Consider the following 27,803-nt stretch of genomic DNA (forward strand, 5'->3'; position numbering starts at 1 on the left):
AACAGCATTTGTTTGGTAAATACACTTCATTGGTGTTGAATGGCAGCTTTAAATAGATTGCTCCATGAGATTAATGAATCTTGCCTCCTCTCTTGACATTTCCACTTTGTCCTCTCTATCCTTTTCATTGAAGTCATGCTCATACTGCTTCTTCAGTAGCAACTCCAATGACTCCACAGACTTTGTGTTCACGGAAACAGAATCATTGTTACCTTCACAGAGTTTATCAGTGCCATTACCAACCCACCACAGTAGGGCTTTGATGGGAAAAGGTTAATCTCCTTGACTATTAACAACCTCCCACGGTTCCAACAGTTGAGAAGCGTTAGTTCCAATTAACATCTCTACCTCAGCAGGAATCTCTGGGATGTCAATGTGATCAAGGTAAGACCACTTCCTGAGAAAGTATGTTTAGATTTTATTTGTTTCATTCACTGGCATTGTTTTTTGAGTGTAAGCATCAGGAAGACTATAATACCTTCTCCATTAAGATTTAACACTTCCAGGCCACTTACAATATAGGGAGACACAGACGTTTTGGGCACCATTTTTAAAAGGCATATTCTTGATCTCTTTCCATTAAGGTTCAGCTTCCTCGTGAGACCTTCAGTACACAATGCAGATGTTGATCCATTGTCCAGAAATGCATAGGTTTTAATGATTGTATTGCCTTCTCCTGCTTTTACCTGAACTGGTAGGATTAATTGAAAGCAAACAACATCATTAATGCATGGTCTGCGATGTTGATTCTCACGAATGTCATATGCAACAATTCTGAATCGTTCTCTTAATTTAATACACATTTTTGACAGAATGAGCTTGAGATTGCCAGACATGTCCAGCTCTCTCGCGTTGTTGCAACCGTAGAGAAACAAGGCATAATCCTGGAGGGAAGAAACATTTTCTGCCTTAACATGAACCTCTGTGTCATCTCCAAAATGTTTATTCAGAAGAGCTTTAGCTTTCTCAAATCCTCTATCTGCAGTAAGCAACTTTGGACAAGATCTCTATTGCGCCCCCTGGTATACCTTTCCAGATAGTACAGGCAATCTCCTTTTAATACATTTTTATCCTCCATACAATGTTTGAATGCATGCATAAAAAGATTGAACTTCAAAGGATCACCATCTAAAACGAGTATTTCTCTCAATGGAAGTTGTATTGCATTTTGGTGTTTTATTAGTAGTTCAGATATTTCATTTTGTCTTTGCGGAATCTGAAAAGTAGAATTATTGTTTGTTGCATGTGCTTGTGCATGTATGACGGTTTCATTCCTCTGTTCCCTTGTAACAGGTATAGTTTCAATTTGTGCTGGTGTGTTGATGCCATTAAGTTGTGCATCTGAACTAACGTATTATTTTCGGGTCTCCCCATGTCTAGCATTAAAAGATTACAGTTGGTACAAAATGCGGCTGCTAGACTTTTGACAAGAACAAGAAAGTTTGATCACATTACGCCTGTACTGGCTCACCTGCACTGGCTTCCTGTGCACTTAAGATGTGACTTTAAGGTTTTACTACTTACGTATAAAATACTACACGGTCTAGCTCCATCCTATCTTGCCGATTGTATTGTACCGTATGTCCCGGCAAGAAATCTGCGTTCAAAAGACTCCGGCTTATTAGTGATTCCTAGAGCTCAAAAAAAGTCTGCGGGCTATAGAGCGTTTTCCGTTCGGGCTCCAGTACTCTGGAATGCCCTCCCGGTAACAGTTCGAGATGCTACCTCAGTAGAAGCATTTAAGTCTCATCTTAAAACTCATCTGTATACTGTAGCCTTTAAATAGACCTCCTTTTTAGACCAGTTGATCTGCCGCTTCTTTTCTTTCTCCTATGTCCCCCCCTCCCTTGTGGAGGGGGTCCGGTCCGATGACCATGGATGAAGTACTGACTGTCCAGAGTCGAGACCCAGGATGGACCGCTCCTCGGGGCCAATGATGGACCGCTCGCCTGTATCGGTTGGGGACATCTCTACGCTGCTGATCCGCTTGAGATGGTTTCCTGTGGACGGGACTCTCGCTGCTGTCTTGGAGCCACTATGGATTGAACTTTCACAGTATCATGTTAGACCCGCTCGACATCCATTGCTTTCGGTCCCCTAGAAGGGGGGGGGGGGGGGGGGGGGGGGGTTGCCCACATCTGAGGTCCTCTCCAAGGTTTCTCATAGTCAGCATTGTCACTGGCGTCCCACTGGATGTGAATTCTCCCTGCCCACTGGGTGTGAGTTTTCCTTGCCCTTTTGTGGGTTCTTCCGAGGATGTTGTAGTCGTAATGATTTGTGCAGTCCTTTGAGACATTTGTGATTTGGGGCTATATAAATAAACATTGATTGAACTCTCTCTCCTTATAGCAGGTAAGTGTTCAGGTTCCACAGGTATGAAGGACGCTTGCCTTTCACCAGGGAGTTGAATCTTTTATTTTGCTTTTTCCATCTCGCTCTGAATAAGCTCGTAACACTGATATTTCGGCATCTGAGGCTTCGATCTTTGTTTTAAGTTTAATTTTCTCCTTCCTTTAGCGCAATGACACTGCCTCCTTTTCTATCGCATGTATCCTTTCCATCGCTGAGATACGCGCCAGGAGCGCGGCTCTTTTGGCTTCCGCTTTGGCTTGTACAACACTAATGGATGCAGTACGTGTTTTACTTGAATTTGAACAGCTACTTTTAGATGAGGTATTTGTTCCATCATTTGAAACACTATCCTGACGGTTCATTCATCACCAGGATTTTCAACCATTTTGTCTGTTACACATGCTTGGTGTTTTGCAACACTCTGAGAAAATTCATTCACACTCAAAAGTTTTGCTTTAAACCAGATATCATGTTTTTCTTTTTCTTCCACAGGCAACAACTCAAGCAGTTTGTAATGCACATGTTTTGCATCATTAATCAACACCTGACATTAACCAATGAAATGTTGGTTGATGTCGTCTTCACTCATCAACATTTGTATTTTATCCTTTAAGTTGGCAGCCTTACTAAGCTTAGACTTCCTCCATGTCTCCAAGTCTGACACTTTGGTCAGCTGAGCCTTCATTGTAAACTTTACTGTTCGTTTAACTCCACCAGTTCCATAATCAATAGGTACACCATTTAAATTGCCACCTTGTGCGGCTGCTTCACACAACTCAACTTCATCGCCTTCATTTTCATCCATTTTAATTCATTTTATATCACACAAACCCCAAATATTTTTCAAAAACACCATTAGTGTTAGAGTTGGGTCGCATGTTTCAGCGTGGGTCGTTCCCCCAGGATGCAGACGAAAACTCTGGAGGTAATATGCAGGTAGGACAATGATTTAATTTCCCAAAAAATCAGACTGGATCGAAAAATAAACAAGACAAGCATGCCTATAGCACGGGAAGCTAACTGAATAGCTAACAAGAAAGCATAGCATGTAAATCACAAAACAAATGGTAAAGCTTAGCTCAGGAATGAAGAATACTTGGATGCAACGTGTTGCATGGAAGCAAACAAGGAAACCAGACATGGTGAGAGTGGTGAACAGCGGAAATAAGTAGCTCCCTGATTAGTGCCCAGGAGCAGGTGGGTGTCTGGGACACTAATCAGAGGCAGGTGAAAACAATCTGCAGTCGCAGCCACTAAAACACAAACCCAGGGGTGCTCAAAACAGGAATTGAGGGAATCGAAAACTATACAAAGCGGCAGCGGATCATGACAAAGAGTTTTGCAACATAAAAAGTTGACTTTAACTATCTTGTTTTAACACCAAAACGTTGGGATTGAAATGCTCAGTTTAGTTTTTTTTTTTTTTTTTTACTTGTGTGCACAATTTTTTTTTTATTGGCCATGCATTGCTTATGGAGTTTACTCCATTTACCCTCATTAAGGGCGATAGGGGAAATCCTTCTTTGTGCTTTTTGAGTTGAACTATGGAGACGCACCTTACTTAATGCACTTGTGGCTTTCGGCTGGCCTTTCTTTTGATAACAAACTCGGACCATAAAGTCGTTAAATAAAAGAATAAACCAACATCCTTTGTGACACGAAAGTCTGTTATAATTACTTCTCAAAAACTCACTCTGCCGTTGGCCTTCGGTCAAAAACAATAAATCTCTGGTGCGCCACACATGAATGCAATCAGTGCGCATTATTGGCTTCTTTCCCACAGTGCCACTCAGACATCTGGGGACAATGGCTCCACCAGTATGCATACTTCAAATGTGACAATTAAATGCCTATAAAGTGCTTATTATAATACCTGTTACTTCTGCCATCAGTCCACATGACTTTGTTGAATCTCAGTCTGTGTGAAAGCTTAGTGGCAGCTTCAAAAAGTCCCTTGGCATCGTGTACACCGACCAGCCCTTCTTTTCCCACGGTGCAGCCCAAAATGTTTGTCTTTTTACCTGTTATCAGCTTCTCCGGCCCCAGTTTTCTTATTATTACTAATAAGAGCTGAACTCTGGACAGGTTTGCCTTCTGCTTCCCTCCCGTCTGTCAACATGCAAAATGTTTCTGAGTACATCCATCCATCCATCCATTTCTACCGCTTATTCCTTTTGGGGTCACGGGGGGCGCTGGTGCCTATCTCTGCTACAATCAGGCGGAAGGCGGGGTACACCCTGGACAGGTCGCCACCTCATCGCAGGGCTTCTGAGAACATATTTGACTAATATGTCTTTGCTGACAGCATTTGCTTAAATATCTCTGTGACAGTCTCTCAAAGAACAAACGCTTCTGACTGATTAGCTTGCAAGAATCTAAAAACATGCCCTTCTTTTTTGGAAAAAAACACATTGCTTTTCCTTCGTGTAGCCAGAATTTGTTCTTGTTATAGGCTCAGATGGCCTTTGGATAGTTCAAATGTGACAATTAAATGCCTATAAAGTGCTAATTATAATACCTGTTACTTCAGCCATCCGTCCACATCACTTTGTTGAATCTCATCCTGTGTGAAATCATAGTGGCAGATTCAAAAAGTCCCCTGGCAACGTGTTCACCGACCATCCCTTCTTTTCCAAGGTGCGGCCCAAAATGTTTGTCTTTTTACCTGTTAGAAGCTTCTCCGGCCCCAGTACAACCAAAACGTTCATTACTAATAAGAGCTGAACTCTGGTCAGGTTTGCCTTCTGCCTCCCTACCGTCCGTCAACATGCAAAATGTTTCTGAGAACATCCATCCATCCATTTCTACCGCTTATTCCTTTTGGGGTCGCGGAGGGCGCTGGTGCCTATTTCCGTTACAATCGGGCGGAAGGCGGTTTACACCCTGGACAAGTCGCCACCTCATCGCAGGGCTTCTGAGAACATATTTGACTAATATGTCTTAGTTGTCAGCATTTGCTTAAATATCTCTGTGACAGTCTTTCAAAGAACAAACGCTTCTGACTGATTAGCTTGCAAGAATCTAAAAACATGCCCTTGTTTTTGAGAGAAAACACATTGCTTTTCCTTCGTGTAGCCAGAATTTGTTCTTGCTATAGGCTCAGATGGCCTTTGGATAGCTGCGAAATTTGTGGAAAAGATGCTGTTCTTCTTTCTAAGTCTTGGAGCATTTTCTTTGCTAACATTTAGCTCACCTCTTTGTATTGACAAAGCAGTTTTTTTTTTTTTTATAAAGAACATTACCGATATACGTCAAAATGCCAAATATCGGCCGATAATCGGTCAATCTTTAGCGGGAAGCAATTCTAGCCTGCGCGAAACCATTGAAAAGGTGTACCCCATGGTTTACAGAAGAAACTAAACTCATTGTACAAAAGACGGTCTCTGAAACGCTTGTTTTCTTTATGTGTCATTGAGTTGCCTGAGTGTAGTTCACTTTTACGGCACTGAAGGGGGCATTGAAGGCATCATTACATCAGCAAGCTCTGAAAGTTAAGGTGAACTTCGATGTCAATTGTTTAATTGGCTGTGTGCGTCAATACAAAGTGTGTTACTTTATAAACACTTTAATATCACCTGTTGTGTGCTTAAAACGATATTGCAACTCATTTAGTCAGTTTTATTGTAGTCTAATGGCTGTTTGGCATCAGGTTCACAAGCTAACTTCTAGCTAAATATCATACCCTGATTGGGGCCTTTTTGTAGCATTGGACATGTTTGTTAGCCCCAATTGACAATTTGTTTTAAATATCTTGTCTTTGTAGTGCATTCAATTGAGTATGGGTTGAAAAGGATTTGCAAATCATTGTATTCCGTTTATATTTACATCTAACACAATTCCCCAACTCATATGGAAAAGGGGTTTGTACATTAGCAGATAGGTTCGCAAAACAAGCAACCACTAAAACAGAAATAAACAGAGAGATTAAGCACAGTAAAGAAGAAGTGAAGAGTATAATTAAGATAGAACACAATAAATAGTGGCAGTCGTAATTGGAATAAGGAAATAAAAGATAGTGAGTATTACAAAGTCCAGAGGAGAGGAGGTAGAAATAGGAAGGAAGAAGACATTATTACTAGAATGAGATTAGGACATACATATCTAAATCCGCTTGGGATGGTTTCCTGCTGGCTCCACTGTGGACGGGAGTCCCTCTGCTGTGTTGGATCCACTTTGGACTGGACTCTCACGGTTGTGTTGGATCCACTACGCATTGAACTTTCACAGTATCATGTTAGACCTGCTCGACATCCATTGCTTTCGGTTCCCCTAGACGGGGGAAGGGAGGGGGGGGGAGTTGCCCACATATGCGGTCCTCTCCAAGGTTTCTCATAGTCATCATTGTCACCGACGTCCCACTGGGTGTGAGTTTTCCTTGCCCTTATGTGGGTTCTACCGAGGATGTCGTTATGGTTTGTGTTGTGGTTTGTGCAGCCCTTTGAGATACTAGTGATTTAGGGCTATATAAATAATCATTGATTGATTGATTGATTGATAAATAGTTCATTGAAATTCATAGGGAAGAATAATATTACAGGGCTGTGTGTGACTGTTCCCATCAGATGTAGGACACGTTTTAATACATTGGAGGAAATACAATAGAGAAAGGGAAATACTGGAAAGTAAGTTAGCAAAAAGCTTTGGGTCATGACCGAAAGGATAAGATCACGGGTACAAGCGGCCGAAATGAGTTTCCTCCGCCGTGTGGCGGGGCTCTCCCTTAGAGATAGGGTGAGAAGCTCTGCCATCCGGAAGGGACTCAAAGTAAAGCCGCTGCTCCTCCACATCGAGAGGAGCCAGATGAGGTGGTTCGGGCATCTGGTCAGGATGCCACCCGAACGCCTCCCTAGGGATGTGTTTAGGGCACGTCCAACCGGTAGGAGGCCACGGGGAAGACCCAGGACACGTTGGGAAGACTATGTCTCCCGGCTGGCCTGGGAACGCCTCGGGATCCCCCGGGAAGAGCTAGACGAAGTGGCTGGAGAGAGGGAAGTCTGGGTTTCCCTGCTTAGGCTGTTGCCCCCGCGACCCGACCTCGGATAAGCGGAAGATGATGATGATGGAAGTTAGCAAAAGAGAAGATTAGTTTAGCAGTGGAAGATATTTTAGGATTGCACTTAGAAAACATAGGTTAAAAATGATTAGACACATGTTTAAAAAAAAAACTGGCTTAAATAAAAGAATATAGAGTAGTGCAGTGGTTATCAACCTTTTTTCAGTGATGTACCGCCTGTGAACATTTTTTTTAATTCAAGTACCCCCTAATCAGAGCAAAGCATTTTTGGTTGAAAAAAAGAGATAAAGAAGTAAAATACAGCACAATGTCATCAGTTTCTGATTTATTAAATTGTATAACAGTACAAAATATTGCTCATTTGTAGTGGTTTTTCTTGAACTATTCTGAAAAAAAGATATAAAAATAACTAAAAACTTGTTGAAAAATAAACAAGTGATTCAATTATAAATAAAGATTTCTACACATAGAAGTAATCATCAACTTAAAGTGCCCTCTTTGGGGATTGTAATAGAGATCCATCTGGATTCATGAACTTAATTCTAAACATTTCTCCACAAAAAAAGAAATGTTTAACATCAATATTTATGGAACATGTCCACAAAAAAAAATCTAGCTGTCAACACTGAATATTGCATTGTTGCATTTCTTTTCACACTTTATGAATGTAGCGGTAAAGTCCTATACTATTACTGCTACTGGTTGCCAAATATAAATGAAGCTAGTTCAGACGTGTGCAGCCGGCTAATAATTGATGTCCAAAATTGTGTCCATGTTTAACAAAAATATTTTATTTCAGAAGGTCACATTTATATAACACACTTTGTACAAAAACAGAAAATACACGGGAGCAAACAAACACTAGCCTGGCACATTCAAAAACAGTTGCGCCTCTACTCAGCAACACCTGAGCAAGATCCTGACCCCTCCTTAAATAGACAGGCACTTGGCCTTGGAGCTAACCCCTTTAGTGACGTCATCAATTTGACAGACAGAAAGTGTATTTGGCTCTAACAATGAACTTACATTCATATTTTGTTGAAGTATTATTCAATAAATATATTTAGAAATATTTTTTGAATTGTTGCTATTTTTAGAATATTTAAAAAAAATCTCACGTTCCCCTTGGCATACCTTCAAGTACCCCCAGGGGTACGCGTACCCCTATTTGAGAACCACTGGAGTAGGGATCCACCTCGTTCCACACTCCATTTCAGTAGGCGGCGGCAATGCACAGCAGAAGGTTGCTTGCCAATCGCCAATAACCAAAAGACGAAGAAGAAGATGTAGTTCTCGCGAGGTTTCACTCAAAAAATAAGGCGGGTCACCAACTGAAGCACGTCGATTGAATTGCTTAAAAAGACGTAAAAGTAAAACGACAGAGTTTGGGTATCCGGTAAGACTTGTTATTCATCCCCGGGTTTAGACATCTAATAAAAAACAACTTTGATTATTTCCGTTTCTGTTCGTTGTTGTTGTTAGCTTACCTTTAGCATGAATTGATTAACGTGGACCCCGACTTAAACAATTTGAACAACTTATTCGGGTGTTACCATTTAGTGGTCAATTGTACGGAATATGTACTGAACTGTGCAATCTACTAATACAAGTTTCAATCAAACCGAAAGTCGAGCAGCTAAGGTGGCGAGATGGAGCCGACGGGGGATTTGTCTGCTCGGGTTCTTGTTGAACAAATCCTCAGTACCGAGCCACCAATGACTCCTGTGACTCGCAGGTAAGAAACATAACACAAATCAAGCATCTAACTGAACCGCTCATACTTTACTATAAACTTTATTAATACTGGAGTTCCATCCTGTAACTCAATTTCTCTGGCTGCGAACAACACATGAGCGTTTTTATGTTATGTATACTATTAATGTAGGGCAGGTGGTTCAAACTCATTTTTATTAATTGCCACATTGCAATTATGGCTGTCCTCAGAGGGCCGCGTGTAACTGAATATGTATATACAGTAAATGTAAAGAAAAAGAGCCTCGTTATACAAACCACATTTCCATATGAGTTGGGAAATTGTGTTAGATGTAAATATAAACGGAATACATCCATCCATCCATTTTCTATTGCTTATTCCCTTTGGGTTCACGGGGGGCGCTGGTGCCTATCTCAGCTACAATCGTGCGGAAGGTGGCGTACACCCTGGACAAGTCGCCATCTCATCGCAGGGCCTACACAGATAAACAGAATACAATGATTAGCAAATCCTTTTCAACCCATATTCAGTTAAATGCGCTACAAAGACAACATATTTGATGTTCAAACTCATAAACTTTCTTTTTCTTTTGCAAATAATAATTAACTTACAATTTCATTGCTGCAACACGTGCCAAATTAGTTGGGAAAAGGGCATGTTCACATCTGTGTTACATCACCTTTTCTTTTAACAACACTCAATAAACGTTTGGGAACTGAGGAAACTAATTGTTGAAGCTTTGAAAGTGGAATTCTTTCCCATTCTTGTTTTATCTAGACTTCAGTCGTTCAACAGTCCGGGGTCTCCACTGTCGTATTTTACGCTTCATAATGCGCCACACATTTTCGATGGGAATCAGGTCTGGACTGCAGGCGGGCCAGGAAAGTACCCGCATTCTTTTACTACGAGACCATGCTGTTGTTACATGTGGCTTGGCATTGTCTTGTTGAAATAAGCAGGGACGTCCATGATAACGTTGCTTGGATGACAACATATGTTGCTCCAAAACCTGTATGGACCATTCAGCATTAATGGTGCCTTCACAGATGTGTAAGTTACCCGTGCCTTGTGCACTAATACACCCCAATACCATCACAGATGCTGGCTTTTGAACTTTGCGCCTATAAAAATCCGGATGCTTATTTTCTTCTTTGTTCCGGAGGACACCACGTCCACAGTTTCCAAATATAATTTGAAATGTGGACTCGTCAAACCACAGAACACCTTTCCACTTTGCATTAGTCCATCTTAGCTAAGCTCAGGCCCAGCGAAGCGAGCAGCGTTCTTTGGAGTTGTTGATAAATGGGTTTTGCTTTGCATAGCAGAGTTTTAACTTGCACTTACAGATGTAGCAACCAACTGTAGTTACTGACAGTGGTTTTATGAAGTGTTCCTGAGCCTATGTGGTGATATCCTTTACACACTGATGTCTGCTTTTGATGCAGTACTGCCTGAGGGATCAACGGTCCGTAATATCATCGTTTACGTGCAGTGATTTTTCTCCAGATTCTCTGACCCTTTTGATGATTTTACGGAACGTAGATGGTAAAATCCCCTAAATTCCTTGCAATAGCTCGTTGAGAAATGTTGTTCTAAAACTTTTCGACAATTTGCTTAGAAATTGGTGACCCTCACCCCATCCTTGTTTGTGAATTACATAGCATTTCATGGAAGCTGCTTGTATACCCAAACATGGCACCCACCTGTTCCCAATTAGCCTGCACATCTGTGGGATGTTTCAAATAAGTGTTTGATGAGAATTTCTCAACTTTCTCAGTATTTATTGCCACCTTTCCCAACTTCTTTGTCATGTGTTGCTGGCATCAAATTCTAAAGTTAATGATTATTTGCAAAAAAAAAAAATGTTTATCAGTTTGAACATCAAATATGTTGTCTTTGTAGCATATTCAACTGTATATGGGTTGAAAATGATTTGCAAATCATTGTATTCCGTTTATATTTACATCTAACACAATTTCCCAACTCATATAGAAACAGGGTTTGTACAATTGCAAAAGGAACTTTGATTTTTATCCTTTTTATGGAATTGAAATGTAATGTTTGTATTTGGTAGATATTTGTGTAAAATTCATTTAATTGAAACCGGTTTCTGACAAGTCTTGTGACAAAAAAATTAAAATGAAAAATATATATTTTTTTCAATGACACCATTCCGAAGACATAGGAAAACACTTTCCAATGGTATTCGAACCATTGCGATAGGCCAAAAATTAAGGGAGCTGTGAATTTTTGAAGTTCAAAAATGTATTGCATTTTTGTCCTGGATTATCCATTAAGACTACAGAGAAATGTGTGACCTGCATTTTGGAAAGTGAATTTCAAAACAACATAGCTCCTTTTATTATTTGTCTTAAATTTATCAAATAAAAAGGTAAAATGGATTAGTTAAGTAACTCAAAGAAAATCACTTAATTGAATAAATAAAAAATTGTGATTGTTTATTTTTTGATTATTTGATTAAGTTGAGAAGCAACATTACAATTATCAGAAAAAAAGCTCATAACGTCCATATTTCCTGGAATTTTACAATGGGGTTTTCAACAGAGGGTACCTTTTCTGTAAAAGGCAATCTAAGTCCTTCATACCAACAGCCATCAGACTGTATAATGCACATGTTCCTTCTTGACTGCACTTAAATGTAGAATATATTTATATTATTCATATATTATATATATAATATATATTATTTATTATTATTATTGTTTATTGTGAGAGAACTGTGGTGCTGAATTTCCCCCATGGATCAATAAAGTACTTCTATTCTAAAAAGAATCTAATAACATAAAAACGTCATAAAATGCCATTTAGAGCAAATAACTGCGCATTATACAATGACACCATCTGACCATAGTGGATAATTTTTCTGAATAAAATGTGACAAATGACAGCAGTGAGCGTCATGGCTGTCGCCTTGAAAGGACATTCAAAAACTATAATGGAATTTACAGACTGACTTCATAATTTAGGATTGTAAAGACAGACATAATGCTGTAATTCCTAAATGGTACATTTTTTTTTTTTTTCTATGTGCATCTCTCTGCCGACATTTCTGTAATATATTCTCTTTGGTTAAAATGTAATTATTTCTGAGTATTGTTTTGCTCTGTCTCTACTTCAGCGTCTCCAGACAGCAAAATCCCTCATCTATCTACCGCACCAGATTGAGCGTAAAAAAGGCTGATGCACAAACGCCACAGAACATCTTGAGGCGCAGTCTAAAGCATAAGATGCGTGAGGTAAGGTTTAAAAAAAAAACACTTCCCGGAGTGGCATTTGACACTTTTAAATTGTGACTTCTCTTTCTAGAGCATATCCAAGACGAATCTTCCACCTGCGAGCAAAGGGAGAACCGTCTCTCTTGGGCTGGGAAACCCAAACACGCGGGCTTCGTCTTCCATGCTTTTAGAGGGCGACACGCCGAGGCACATTCTAATGAACATCTTGCAGACGGGTATGAAAAACACTGCTCTTATCTTAACGTTTTTGTCTTCTAACAACGTGATTACTTGTGCACTTTAGAGCCTATCAAGTCCCCTGTGATTCACGAGGGAGCTGCACCAGTGGAGTCACAGTCGTCTTCAGCAGACCACAGCATTGCCACAAATTCCAGGTAAACTCTTCTTTTTTTCCATATTTTTGCCATGTATTTGTAAAAAAAAACTAAGTAAAAGTATGTTGGTGCATTTTTGTTTTGTTTTTCTAGCATTGAGCTTTCCGGTTTGGATCTGCCCGACTTAACTTTTGGCAATGCACGAAGCGTCGCAAAGAGGCTGAGCCGAAAGAGACCACGTCGCACCGTCAATGTATCTACTTTCATAAAGAAGCTCAGGAAGGGTGAGGGTAAGATAAAGAACATTTTTATAATCTTTTTGTACTGTGGAACCTACAAACTGTTTATTTTAACGTCACGAAAATCTGGATAATTCAAACGCAACTAAAGTGTTCATGCCAGGCTCGAACTGGCGACCACACATCGTCACTGCTTGAGTATTAAGTCAAGCAGCACTAACTAATAAGCTAAAAGCCACGCACTGTCCAGCACTTCCCTGAAGGGCCCCTCCAATGCTGACAACATTGGCAGCTATTTCATTAATATAAACCTAAAAATTATGTCTCCAGGTAAAATGTTCCCTAAAATAGACACAGTAGTGATTTCAGGCTTGTTTTCTAAAGAGTTTCAGCAAACTAAGACATTTATTTGAAAACAATATTTATTAACACACTAGCGTTGTACGGTATACCGGTATTAGTATAGCACCGTGATACTAATGAATCATTTTCGGTATTATACCGTCTCTGAAACGTACCGGTCCCGCACCCCCCTGCGCCCGCGTCAAAGTCATGTCCTGACATTGCTGGTTTACGAGCAGAGGAGCATTTTCGGTAGCACACAATCACAGAGTACTTACTAGCAGACACAGTGTGTATACAGAAAAGGGAGAATAGACGCATTTTGGCTTAAAAACCAACGATAAAGGTGAAGTTATAAAAACTGAAACGCCCTCAGGAAGAGGTGCTTTAAGAGCGGCTAATGTCCATTCGCCGTCTGCAGTGTTTTAGCTACTTCTAAATCACTAAACCTGGTCTCTATGGCGAAAAAATAAAGTAAGTTTCTTACAAGTATCATTCCTGCAGGACAAGGAATAGCCAAACATGCTTCACTACGCACTGTAGCTCACCTGTATCAAAATGTAAATAAACGCCATGGGTGGATCTACACCTAATGTACACTGTAATGACACCAAATACAGGCACGTATCTAGTCTATACTACTATGATTAGGTCGATATTTTTTAGCATCACAACATCTTCTTTAATTTTTAAATAAAATGATATTATGTTCATAAACTCAGGAAGTATGTCCCTGGACACATGAGGACTTTGAATTTGACCAATGTATGATCCTGTAACGACTTGGTATCGGATTGATACCCAAATTTGTGGTATCATCCAAAACTAATGTAAAGTATCAAACAACAGAAGAATAAGTGAGTATTACATTTTAACAGAAGTCTAGACAGAACATGTTAAAACAGCAAGTAAGCAGATATGAACAATTAGATTAATACTTAATTTTCTACCACTTGTCCTTATTAATGTTGACAAAATAATAGAATGATAAATGACACAATAGGTTACCGCATACGTTAGCAGACTAATTAGGAGCCTTTGTTTGCTTAGTTACTACTAAAAGACAAGTTGTCTAGTATGTTCACTATTTTATTTAGGGACTTAACTGCAATAAGATTATTTGTTAAAATAAAGCCAATGCAATTTTTTATGGTCCCCTTTATTTAGAAAAGTATCAAAATAGTTTTAGTACTGATACCAAAATATTGGTATCGTTATAACATAACACACAAAAGTACCAAAAATTGGTACTACTAAGTACCGATATAGATTCCTAGTTATCGGGTACTATCAGTTCAAATGTGAAAGGTACTCACTCACAGTGATACGTGTGTCTGCTGGCAAAGGGTCTGTGTTATGTGCCTGTGTTATGCTGCTCCTGCTTGCGACACTTTGCTTGCAGCTACTGCCGCCGGCAAACCCACCCTGAGGGGGTGTAAAGATGAATTCTGGTTCTCTGCAGCAGCTTGCACATCACTGTGTATAAAAAAAACCCTGGCCAAAGATAAGAATTCCATGGTCTCCCGTGACTGCAAATCATATCTTTGTCTTCAAGAGAAATTCACATTTCCAGCAGTTATTACCAGTGTAGGACCACGCAGGGGCATGAAAGGTTTAAGGAATGAATAAAAAGTATAAAAAATGTCATCATAAGCTGAATGAAATACCCATGGCAGGCATATTCTGAAGATAAGGAAACACGGGCTATGGTGTCTATATATGATCATTTATATTTATTTTTTTATATGAAGTCTAGCGATGGAAAAGCGTTATCTACTGATTACCTAAAAACTAATTTATATTATGGGAAATGACTGCCACATTCAATTTCTGAAGCAAAAAATACATATATAGAACTCGTTAGGGAGATTTTAGTCATCTGGACACTAAGTCCTTTAAAGTGTCGTGCTGTGATGTTTACAAAATGTACTATCGCACGACAACACTAGCTTCTTGAGGTGGGAATCTTCTGGCACCTCACAAATTCGATTCAACGATTTGGATCCGAATTGATTTTTGATTCAAACCAACTCTCGCAATGTGTTATTAGGTATAGTGAAGTGAACTGAATTATATTTATATAGCGCTTTTCTCTAGTGACTCAAAGCGCTTTACATAGTGAAATCCAATATCTAAGTCACATTTAAACCAGTGTGGGTGGCACTGGGAGCAGGTGGGTAAAGTGTCTTGCCCAAGGACACGACGGCAGTGACTAGGATGACGGAAGCGGGAATCGAACCGGCAACCCTCAAGTTGCTGGCACGGCCACTCTACCAACCGAGCTATACCGCCCCAGGTATAGGTATTATAACTGAACATTTTCAATACATGTTCCAAAATCTACTAGTGGTTGCTGAAGGATGACATACAGTATATGCACAGCAAGTAAGTATGGAGATGGCCTAAAAGATTATTTTTGAAAATTGATTCTTAAAAACAATTATTGAAAACGTATTAATCAAATTAGAATCGGCATAAATAACAATTGCGATTCAAATATGAATTTATTTTGTTTTTAGCATCCCTACTAGCTAGTATTCAATAATAAAACAAGTAACGGAGCAGATTGGATCAAACAAAAATAAAGAAACTGGAAGGGGAGTGTGGTGTTTATTTTTCCTTAGGGTTGTACAATGTTAACAATAAAAATCATATACATTGGGCTAATGATAACGCTTTTAATATTATACTCTATTCAAATGGTGGTAATGCATGTTGATGACACATTCTAGCGGTGTCCTGCAAATTTGACAGTGACAGGTTAATGAACGCATCCTAACGCAACGTATAGTCCTTGCCAGCAGCTAACGACCCTCTACAGTGTTAAACTTGTTTTTAAGTCACTAATTGTCAACTCCTTGGCGGCAAATACATAGTATTTCAAGAATCATTATTACTGGAAGACATGCTACACTACACACTGTAAGAGGATACAATAAGCAATGCCGAACGCTCAACTAGAATGTAGACAGGTGTGGGTGGATCGATACAAATATCGACAGTAACAATACCATGTATAGTAACAGTATATGATGGATACTACAATGATTAGATTGATATTTTTTATTATCATGAACTTGTGTTTTTTGTTGTTTACAAACACAGGAGGACTTAAGTGCAAAAACCAAATGATTTATATCTGAGCCAAAAGTAGTTTAGTTATTTTGCACTATTGACTTTATTTTGCAGAAAACTTTGCATTTAAAAAAAGAGGAATTTATAAGACAATAATTTATATATTTAATTGATATTGTTACATTGTCATTCTGTGTTCTTGTCTGATTATAATTGAGATCATTTTAAGTATCAGCATTAGTGTGGCCAATACTGCCCCTGTTCCTTCTTGATATTGGATCTATAACCAAATTTTTAATATTTCCCCAAAACTAACATTAAGTATCCAAACAATAGAAGAAGTGCTTAATAAATGTTTTACAGAAGTGTAGACAGAACCATGTTAAAGAAAAAATAACCAGATATTAACAGTTAAATTAATAATAGTTCTGAAAAAAATAATACAACTGGAAATGATGCAATATATTACTGAATTTTGAGCATATATATAGTCTGTATTGGGAGCGTTTGTAACATGTTTAGAAATTGTTCTATCATTATTGCTAAATTATGTATCGTGATATTCTGTATATCATTATCGCAAGAGGCTACAATATACATCGTGATACAGATTTTAGGCCACATCACCCATCCCGAGTATCACATTACGTTCCACGGTATAATTTTTTGCTGTAAGTTTTTGCTTACTAGCTGCTTGTGCAAACAGGTGAAAACGAAGAGGATTCAGCACAAGAGGATCTGTCGCTGTCTTCATCGAGGTATAAAGTGTTGTCTACAATGCTGGTGTTTATTGTCGCTGCAGTAACATAATGATCCTACCTTGCTTTGCAGCACCACTTCCTTCAGTCTAAAAACACCCTTTGAGAATGTTCAGACTGATAAAAAAGGCCTGCGGAGGAGAGTTTCTCAACGTCGAAAAACCACAAAGGAGGGTTTTGGTGATGCTGTGAATAGGATGCTTTTAGATCATGGTGATAAAAATATGTTTGTAGCCCTGATTATTTTTTTTCTATCAAATGTTTAGCTATTGTTTGTTTGAGCAGCATAGTGTTGTGCTCCGTCATTGCTAATAAATTTGTTTCTCAACGTTTCCCTCACAGAGACAAGCAGCTTGATTCAGGGAGAACAAGGCCTCTGTGAGAGCACCCTGGCCCAGGATTTCTCTCCCAAACTAAGCAACTTGAAGAAACAAGAGCTCATCAATGAAATTATCCACTCTAACACGGCTCGATACGACACTGGTGATGTTCCTGTCGGCGACTTTGCCGTACTCGAGACACAGGACCAGTCCACTGTCATGGCGTCTGCGATACGCAGTGTGATGTCAATTGGGGCACAGACCCAGCCAGATGGAAAAGGTGAAGTTATGCAAGTGTCTGAATGCCAGGAGGAGAAGAATACAACTGATTGTGAAGCTGAGTTAGAGACCCCTGAGTCTGAGGAAGAAGACGACAAAGGGGAAAGAGAGGAAAAGGCTGCGGTTAACCCTCAAACTGAAGAGGTTGTTGTAACGCCATCTGTAGAAGAGGACAACATGGAAGAAAAGAGTCTTGTTTATTCTCAAACTAAAGCGGATGCTGCAACGCCAACAGAAGATGAGAATGCTACTACAACACCTGAAGATGAATACCACATTGAAGACGATAAAGTGGCTCTAGTTGACTCTCAAACTGAAGAGGACGCCACAACGCCACCAGAGGACGAAGACAACATGGAAGAAGAAGAAATGGTTATGGTTGACTCACAAACTAAAGACGACTCCACAACGCCATCAGAGGGCGAGGATGCTACTTCACCACCAGAGGAAGAAGACAACATGGAAGAAGAGGAAATGGCTCTAGTTGACTCTCAAACTGAAGAGGACGCCACAACACCAGAGGACGAGGACGCCACAACGCCACCAGAGGACGAAGACAACATGGAAGAAGAGGAAATGGCTGTGGTTAACTCACAAACTGAAGAGGACTCCACAACACCATCAGAGGGCGAGGATGCTACCACACCACCTGAGGAACAAGACAATATGGAAGAAGAGGAAATGGCTGTGGTTGACTCACAAACTGAAGAGGACTCCACAACGCCATCAGAGGGCGAGGATGCTACCACACCACCTGAGGAACAAGACAACATGGAAGAAGAGGGAATGGCTGTGGTTGACTCTCAAACTGAAGAGGACGCCGCAACACCGTCTAACGAGGATGCTACTACGCCGTCAGAGGGTGAGGACAACATGGAAGAAGAGGAAGGGACCAAACTCCCAACCGAGGACTCTGCTGCAGTTCCATCCGAGGAAGAGAATGCTCTTGCTGCCAGGTCTCAGTCAAAAGGAAAAACGGATGAGGAGCAAGAGTTGAATCAATACATTGAGCACATTGATCGTCAAGCTCATCGATTTGGGGGCACTTTCATCATACCCGTTGGAGAGGACGACACTACGGAGCCTGGTAAGGATCAGTTCATCTATTTAAAGACACTTTTATTAGGTACATATTCAGATAGAATGGGAAGTGTTGGTTTTCATCCAGTATGTCTCTGTACATTGCTGCATTCATCTTAGTCTAGTCAGGGAGGTGACCAGGAATCCGATGTTCAATCCGTCAGAACTACAGCATTCCTCTGTGGAGAACCTACCAGCAGGAGAACCGTCTCTGTAGCAGACAGAAACCATTCTTTGGTAAAAAAAAAAAAAAAAAAAGTTTGCCAAAATGCATCTGAAAGACTCTCAGACCATGAGAAATAACATTCTGTTGTCTGATGAGACGAAGTTTGAACTTCTTGGCTTGAATTCTAGGCGTCATGTTTTTTGAGAAAACCAGGCCAATACCATCCCTAAAGTGAAGCGTGGTGGTAGCATCATGTCACATTCTCATCATGGGGTATTGTCTGTAGAATTTTGAGGACAAAAATGTATTTATTCCTTTTTAGAATAAGGCTGTATCATAACATGGGGACAAAAGTGCGCTGTGAATACTTCACGGATGCACTGTAGGTGACCGTATCGCATTAGTATGTGATGGGTAATTTGACTTATTTATTACATATTTCATATATTCTTTACAAACATTAAGATGTTACTTACAATAATGTCTTTACAGTTTCATTATAGAGTTTGGAACATTATTTTTTTATGGTTTTGGTTGAGTGTTTATTTTGATCATTGAATTTAAGTGAATGAATGGGAATTGGAAAAACAAGAAACTATTTTGAAACTTAAAAAAATTAAGTAGAAAACAAAGTGTTGTTTTTTGGTGTCAAAACAATAACTACATCTGGAAAAATAGTTTTTGTTTTGCAGTCAGCATAAACATTTTTTTTAATCCTGACACCAGAACCGGAAGTTTATTATTCACAAACAAGCTACTGGTTAGTCTGCAGGAAAAAAAAAATGTGGTGTTGTATCCTGTGTCAGAAAGATCAGATGATCACGGATCAATATGTTTTCAATTACAAACAACACAAAAAATACTCTTTTTTTGGTCAGTTGATTTTTATGTTATATATGAAATAAAATAAAAAGTTCAAGATCTAGTTATTGGCTTTCAATACTTGAAAAGAAAAACGCTATGTTTTTCACTTTTTGTGTGTGTTTAAAAAAAAAAAAATTCAATCAAACGAATGCATTTTAGTTAAAATTTTTAATCATAAAATAAAAATTAAAAGCCCAAAACATAAACTGGTTGTTTTTAAAATTACCGCTACTTAAAATGACGGATTATCTAACTTAAACTTCACAAAAAAAGGCAAAATATAACAAATAAGTACAACCACAATTAGAAACATATCAAACAGATAGCTAGCTAGCTGTCAGAGCATTTGTTGTTTCATATTTTTATACATATATACTGTATATTGTTTTGGATTTCATAAGATAATGATGGTGGGTTTGACTGCTCTGTGCAATTGTATGTGATGTTATCATAAAAACATAAGTGTTTACATTTTGCTTCATTCTATTCAGGCTTGTCAGAGCAAGACGTGGCTGGCAAGAACAGTTTGAGGGATTCTCACAGCAGCATCAAAGTGGATTCCAGCGACCTTGAAAGTAGCGGTCCTCATGCTCCACATCCAGACTCGGACCCGGATGAATCTGGTATTGAAGCACAACCCTCTTTTCATCTTCTGGAGGTGAGCAGTGGCAAAAGAGCTGGTGATTCCCCCATAGAGGCGCCCCCCGTTGAAGGTGCGGTCCCACATGAACAGGATGAATGGGAGGAATACGATGACGAAGAAGAGAATAAAGGTCTTTCAGTCTTTCAGTAAAAGGTTGTTTGGAAAAACTTAAACATCTGGGATTTTATTATCTGCAGAAATCCCCATGAAGACTCCAGCGTTTGTTCGAGAAAAAAGGACATTTCAAATGGCTTATCAGGTCTCACCCACTGCTTTCAATCCCCAAACCAGGCAAGTCCAATTCAATCATCACTGGCTACATTTATCGTTTTTGAGATGCCGCATTATGCAAAATTACCTCTTTAATGACTGAACAAAGGTGTTATTCTTTGGGTTACCGATGATGGCAAAGAGTAAATGATAACCATAGAAACCAGAAATACTGTATAATCTGAAGGGCAGTGTTAAAGAAGTGATCGGGTGACTGTATCGCACCACCACTGCAAGATAAATACCGCCACGCATTCAAAATACATTACATGACAACAAATTAAGTAATATATTGTATGAATACATACACTGTACATAGTCTATTTAGGTACTACTCTAATTCTTTTAACATTACTACCAATAATATCTAAATTTACACCGTGTACATCTTCGAATTTCCGTTTGTACATCTCTGTGTGGAGTGTGCAGCATGTTGTTGTGTTTGGGTTTCTACGGGTACTACAGTTACCTCCCACAGTCCAAAAATATGCACTGTAAAAGGTCCATAGACATGACTGTGAGTCTGAATAATTGTTTGTCTATACTGGATGTACCCAAAAATTGGCCATGTTAATTTTGGTTAGCCTGCCAATTAGGGCTTGGCGATATTGCCTTTTTTTAATATCGCAATATTTTTAGGCCATATCGCGATATACGATATATATTACGATATTTTGCCTTAGCCTTGAATGAACACTTGTTGCATATAATCACAGCAGTATGATGATTCTATGTGTATACATTAAAACATTCTTCTTCATACTGCATTCATATATGCTACTTTTAATCTTTCATGCAGAGAGGGAAATCCCAACTAAGTCAATTGACCAAAAGTGTATTTATTAAAGTTGTTAAGCAATGGCACAAACATTCAAGTCATTTCCAAAACATAAAGTGCAAGATTGTCAGAGACATTTTAAGTGTCGAATAAAAATGAGCTGCATAATAGGAAATCCAATAGTATTCGTCCTTCACTATGTGGTAGGTTACTAAGGTTATGACATTTTCTTCATTCTCTAGCGAGTGACTTTTCAAATGATGCGACATATTTGCAGTAATGCCACTTTTTATAGCAACGATTTTTCCCCCCACACTTGACAAATTACGGTTGTCTGTTCGACATATTCCCACTTGAAGCCGAACCACCGCCAGACGATGGAAACCCTGCTGTTATTATTGGGAATTAAGTCTTCCTTCATTTGTTACCAGATCCGCACCTTCTTTCTCTCGTACGGCTACTTTAGCAGCTAACGTAGCCCAGTATGCTACCTCTCTGCTCTGCGAGGGCGGAGACTTTTGTGACATATGACATGACAGTATGTGACAGTATGTAAGAATGTGCGCCTGCTTGTCTGTGAGAAGGAAAGACAGGAAAGAGTGGGAAGTGCCTAAAGTGTACGCCCGCAGCTTAAAGCAACTGCGTGAGAACTTATACTCGAATATTACGATATAGTCATTTTCTATATCGCACAGAGACAAACCCGCGATATATCAATATATGGCCCAGCCCTACTGCCATTTACTTAGTCCATTGTCCGGTAGCATTAAGCTAGCGGCATTAGAGCTTAACATGCGTAACTGTATTGTTTAATCCAATTCAAATGTATTAATTTAACGTTATTTGTGTGCGTGCGTGTGTGTGTGTGTGCATGTGATATGGCCTTTTTTTAATGTTGCGATATTTTTAGGCCATATCGCGATGCACAATATATATCTCGATATTTTGCCTTTGCCTTGAATTAGCACGTGATACATATAATCACACCAGTATGATGATTTTTTGTGTCTACATTAAAACATTCTTGTTCATACTGCATTAATATATGCTAATTTGAAACTTTCATGCAGGAAATCCCAACTAAAGAAATCACTATTTTTTCATACGGTGTTGATCTGGAAATGTTTGCCTCGGCATTTTGATGGTGCGGGTGTGTGGCACCGAACGGAGATGTTGACATGCGGATTAAACACTCTTAATTCTCTAGCAGGTGACTTTTCAAATTATGCTACGTATTAACACAGGTGACACCAACGTGGTGCCCGCGGGCATCAGGTAGCCCGTAAGGACCAGATGAGTAGCCCGCTGGCTTGTTCTAAAAATAGCTCAAATAGCAGCACTTACCAGTGAGCTGCCTCTATTTTTTAAATGTTATTTATTTACTAGCAAGCTGGTCTCGCTTTGCTCGACATTTTTAATTCTAAGAGAGACAAAACTCAAATAGAATTTGAAAATCCAAGAAAATATTTTAAAGACTTGGTGCTGTATTTTACTTATTTATCTCTTTTTTTCAACGAAAAATGCTTTGCTCTGATAAGGGGGTTCTTGAATTTAAAAAAATGTTTACAGGGGTTACATCACTGAAAAAGGTTGAGAACCACTGTTCTATTTGTTACAGTTATTTGATTGACTCTTACCATAATATGTTATGTTAACATACCAGGCACTTTCTCAGTTGGTTATTTATGCGTCGTATAACGTACACTTATTCAGCCTATTGTTCACTATTCTTTATTTATTTTAAATTGCCTTTCAAATATCTATTCTTGGTGTTGGGTTTTATCAAATAGATTTCGCCCAAAAATGCGACTTGTACTCCGGAGCGACTTATACTAAAAAAATACGGTATTAATGCAGTATAAACAAGAATGTCTTAAAGTAGACAGGCAAAATATCGAGATATATATCTTGTAACGCGATATGGCCTAAAAATATCGAGATATTAAAAAAAAGCCGTATCGCCCAGCCATTGTTACATTGTTGCATCATGTATGGCATCTATTACTCTGGACTAGTGCAGTTACTGTGAATATGTATATGGAGCCAATACTGTACTGTGTGGGATAGATGTGGACAAGCACAGCTCATTTGCATTAAAGCTACCGACATAAAAAAATAGCATGTTTCCAAGTAGGGCTTATTAAAGCACTTTTAAATAGTCTAGATTCCAGCAAGAAGGTTTGATTTTGGACAACACACTTCAGAGACTGCAAACGTCTTGAGAAATTGTAAAAAATGTGCATAATGTTGGCTGTTGTTCTGTCTTAACCCAGCAGTAATAAAAGTGAAGCTGTGCCCTCTGTGAAACCAAAACGTGTGAGAAAGCCCAAAAGTGCAACAGTCAAGAATGAAGTGGGACTTCCTAAAAACTACCTAATGGGTGTCTTCCGGCACTTTGCCAAAACAAAGGTGTCACCTGATGTTTACCCTGTCTTAAAAGAGACGTAAGTACCCTAAAGTACCATTCCTAATGCTGTTTGGCTGCTCTTTATACGTTTTTTTTTTTTTTTTTTTATGTTTAACTAGAATGGATAAATTTTTTGACCGCATGGCAGAGGACCTAGAGACGTTTGCTCTTCACGCCAAGAGAAAAACTATCGAAGTTGAAGATGTAGTACTGTTGTTGAGAAGGTTGGTGTGTTATGTTAGGCGTTACAGTCAATAGAGAGACGTATCTAATATTTTTCAGTTCTACTTAATGTGGTTTTTAAATGTGGTGTTTGCTCGCTTTAGGCAGGGGCACGTGAACGACAAGGTGCCCGTAGAAGTCCTAATTGAGAAGTACCTCCGTATGGACCAGCGCAGACTACTAATCCCCGTGGCAACCAGTGGGAACATCGTCATCCCTAAAATGAAGCGATGAATTACGAACATTTAAAGTATATTTTGTGACTTGCAATGTTAAGTCTGTTTATTATTTTCAATGTATAAATATTTATATTAGCTTGATTACAGTTCAAGGTTTGTCATTTTCCATGTCACATACTGTCAACAAATTTACGTTGTTAATACAGTGTAAGACTAATAAGTGACTGGGTAATGGAAATATGCAAATAAAGTTCCCTGATTTTCCACTTGAAATGCTTTTTTTTCTGTGCGTTTGGAAAACTGTTAAAGCTGAAACCTTGTTTGGGTGATAATATGCTAAGCAAACAACAAAACATCCACATTCCAGTTTTGTAAGTTCCATTATAGGTAGGTTTGTGTAATAGCTAACATATGTCACTCATTACAAATAATTTACTTTATTTTTAGAAGATCAGTAAACCGGCTTGAGGCTAAAAATTAACATTTTAGGAGTTTTAGGAAGTTTTTAGGCAAGTTGCTGCTGTACCCAGGAAATTATACACTATGTTGTAATTGGCAAGTATATCAATATTTCAGTGAAATTAACCTTACTTACAAAACACAAGTCAAAAAGGTCAAATGACATTATTTCCCTTTTATTTTGAGGGGATTAATGAAAGAAAACATTACAGTAGTTATTTGTACATTTAAGATCACATTTTGATTGACAATTCCTTATTACTCAGTGAGCTCAAACTAAGTAGTTGAATTATGTTTTAACACTTACAGGTCGGTTGGTAGTCAACACCTTTTAAAGGCCTACTGAAACCCACTACTACCGACCACGCAGTCTGAGAGTTTATATATCAATGATGAAATATTAACATTGCAACACATGCCAATACTCACTCGTCGGCGAGTGAAGTCACCGTGAAAGTCTGTCTGCTCAATGCCAGTTATGTGAAGGAGAAAACATCCATCCTGTGTGAGTTTATTTCCAAACAACTGGAATTCTTCGCAATCACGGAATCATGGCAAATCTCCAGGGATTATTCCTCTCTCAATGAACTGTGCCCACCTGGTTGGAGTTACCACGGCAACCCAAGACACAAAGACTGGAGGGGCCGTGGCCTTCGTGTACAAGGACAACTACAGCTGTTCTGTGTTAAGATGCCTCACACACTCCAGTTTTGAAGCTCTACTGGTGAAAATGGGCTTGTCTGGCCCCCATCTGGTTCTGACCATCTACCACCCAACGGAGAGTAGGGTTGGGTATCGAGTATCGATTGGAACCGGGACTAACTTTCCGATTCTCCCAGAATCGTTCAAAAGTTTAAATTTCGATTCCTAGTTTCAATACCCAGTCCGCCGACCGGAAGAAGAGGCCGCTGAACACCAACGAAGAAGCGCCCACCGCCGGAAGTGTTAGCATAGCCGAGCCTACTGTATGTAGCCGAGCGAGTCAGTCAAGCATGGATAGCGGGCGTCGGCGGCCAAAAGTGTGGCTTTATTTTACTAAAAAAAATTGAAATATCGGCGAAATGTAACACGTGCGACAGGACTGTTTCCTGCTTAGGAGGGTGCACGTCGAACATGATGAAGCACCTCCGAGTTCATGGAGTACAAATAAATGCGTGTCCCGTCTTCGACGCGCTGCGCTGACCGTCCTCCTCTGCCTCTTCCTCTGGCTCCGGCTCCGACGCCCAGCCTGGTACCTCGGTGACTGCACTGCAGTCCGAATCCGGTAAGTAAAACAATATATATGCAATAAATACTGTGTTTTGCGCCAACGTTGAGGCAGCTAACAAATTAGCCCGCATATTTTTTTCATAGACAATTTAGAACCTGCTAGCCAGGCTCTGCGATGTGCTCAGCGTACTCCGTTCACCCTAGCGGCAATGGGGAAGATGTCGGTGCCACAGACGGAAGAGTGCCACAGAAAGGTCACTGCACACATAGTCAAAAGACTGCATCCCTTTTCAGAGGTGGAATCTCCAACATTTAGGTTAGTTAAGCAATAACATTAAAGCTAAGCTAATTGATACTGGGCTAAACAGTAACAGCAACATTACATGTTTGTTTATGTTTGCAGGGATATGGTGAAAACTCTCAACCCAAAATACATACCACCTTCCAGGGACTACCTGGCAAACACATTGATCCCGGCATGGTACAAGAAGAATCGGAATCGAGAATCGTCAGGAATCGGAATCGTTCCAATTCAAACGATGCCCAACCCTAACTGAGAGCAAGAATGTTACAACTCAATTTTCAGACCTCCTCAGTAAAATCGTCCCCATCCCCATGATTTAAACATCCACGCTGATAATCCCACACAGTGCTTTAAAAATGAATTTTTGGACCTGATAGACTCTTTTGGTCTCACCCAACACTTTTCCGTCCCAACCCATAAAAAGGGTCACACCTTAGATCTTGTCCTCTCTGTCAATCTCCCTGTCAGCAATATGAATAATACTAATAATAATAATAATAATGGATTAGATTTCATAGCACACTTTTCTATTTTTAGGTACTCAAAGCGCTCACAGAGAGGTGAGAACCCATCATTCTTTCACACCTGGTAGTGGTAATCTACATTTGTAGCCACAGCTGCCCTGGTGTAGACTGACGGAAGCCAGGCTGCCAGTTTGCGCCTACGGCCCCTCCGACCACCACTTATCATTCATTCACCAGTGTGAGCGGCACCGGGGGCAAGGGTGAAGTGTCCTGCCCAAGGACACAATGGCAGTGATTTGGATGTCTTGAGGCGGGGAGCGAACCTGCAACCCTGAGGTTTCTGGCACGGCCGCTCTACCCACTACGACAGGGGTAGGGAACCTATGGCTCTAGAGCCAGATGTGGCTCTTTTGATGACTGCACCTGGCTCTCAGATAAATCTTAGCTGACATTGCTTAACACGGTAAGTAATGAATAATTCCGCTGGTAATCACAGTGTCAAAATAATGTTCAAAATACAAAAAATTCTTATGCATTTTCATCCATCCATCCGGTTTCCACTGCACCTGTTCAAGAAGTGTAAGAATACATGCAAGAAGTATTTTATCTATTGTTGGTTAGCTTCAGAATAACAATGTTATTAAAAAAAAATAAGAGACTTATTATACTCTAAAAATGTTTGTCTTACTTAAAAATGCACGCATTTCGTTGTATTCGGTCTTAAAAAAAATATTATATGTGTTATGGTTTAACAGGGGAAAGTGACAGCAACGGACACCAGAGGAAAATATAGCTCTATAGATTTATTATATATATTTACCATATATATAATAATCAAACAATATAAACATAAAGATGATTACTTCTATGTGTAGAAATCTTTATTTATAATTGAAGCACTTGTTTATTTTTCAACAAGTTATTAGTTATTTTGATATATATTTTTTCCAAATAGTTCAAGAAAGACCACTACAAATGAGCAATATTTTGCACTGTTATACAATTAAATAAATCACAAACTGATGACATAGTGCTGTATTTTACTTCTTTATCTCTTTTTTTCAACCAAAAATGCTTTGCTCTGATTAGGGGGT

The 27,803-nt window shown here is 39.4% G+C and overlaps 1 protein-coding gene and 2 long non-coding RNA genes across 7 annotated transcripts; 2 read left to right on the forward strand and 1 right to left on the reverse strand.

Moving 5' to 3' along the window:
- Positions 1-82: 82 nt before the first annotated feature.
- Positions 83-24,546, forward strand: cenpt (centromere protein T). 5 transcript variants are annotated; one of them, XM_061909416.1, is made up of 15 exons: positions 8,507-8,762; positions 8,995-9,101; positions 12,220-12,337; positions 12,408-12,552; positions 12,621-12,711; positions 12,805-12,941; positions 17,014-17,065; positions 17,139-17,278; positions 17,408-18,751; positions 20,266-20,397; positions 20,470-20,547; positions 20,615-20,708; positions 23,739-23,909; positions 23,992-24,096; positions 24,199-24,546. In XM_061909416.1, exons 2-15 carry the CDS (start codon positions 9,016-9,018, stop codon positions 24,326-24,328), a joined length of 2,823 nt encoding a protein of 940 aa, XP_061765400.1. In that variant the 5' UTR covers positions 8,507-8,762; positions 8,995-9,015; the 3' UTR covers positions 24,329-24,546. The 5 variants fall into 5 exon arrangements, with proteins under 5 accessions (XP_061765397.1, XP_061765401.1, XP_061765400.1 ...); XM_061909413.1 differs by lacking the exon at positions 8,507-8,762 and adding an exon at positions 83-384 and having other exon boundaries at positions 20,266-20,547; XM_061909412.1 differs by having other exon boundaries at positions 8,514-8,762; positions 20,266-20,547.
- On the reverse strand, positions 18,472-26,579 carry LOC133558204 (uncharacterized). Its single transcript, XR_009807912.1, has 2 exons — positions 25,162-26,579; positions 18,472-18,955 (listed from the first exon to the last, which is right to left on the reverse strand). It is a non-coding gene; the product is annotated as an uncharacterized LOC133558204 (long non-coding RNA).
- Positions 25,600-27,363, forward strand: LOC133558203 (uncharacterized). Its single transcript, XR_009807911.1, has 3 exons — positions 25,600-25,996; positions 26,086-26,257; positions 26,345-27,363. It is a non-coding gene; the product is annotated as an uncharacterized LOC133558203 (long non-coding RNA).
- The last annotated feature ends 440 nt before the right edge of the window (positions 27,364-27,803 follow it).

This window comes from Nerophis ophidion, linkage group LG08, assembly GCF_033978795.1.
Source record: "Nerophis ophidion isolate RoL-2023_Sa linkage group LG08, RoL_Noph_v1.0, whole genome shotgun sequence".
Classification (NCBI taxonomy): Eukaryota; Metazoa; Chordata; class Actinopteri; order Syngnathiformes; family Syngnathidae; genus Nerophis; species Nerophis ophidion.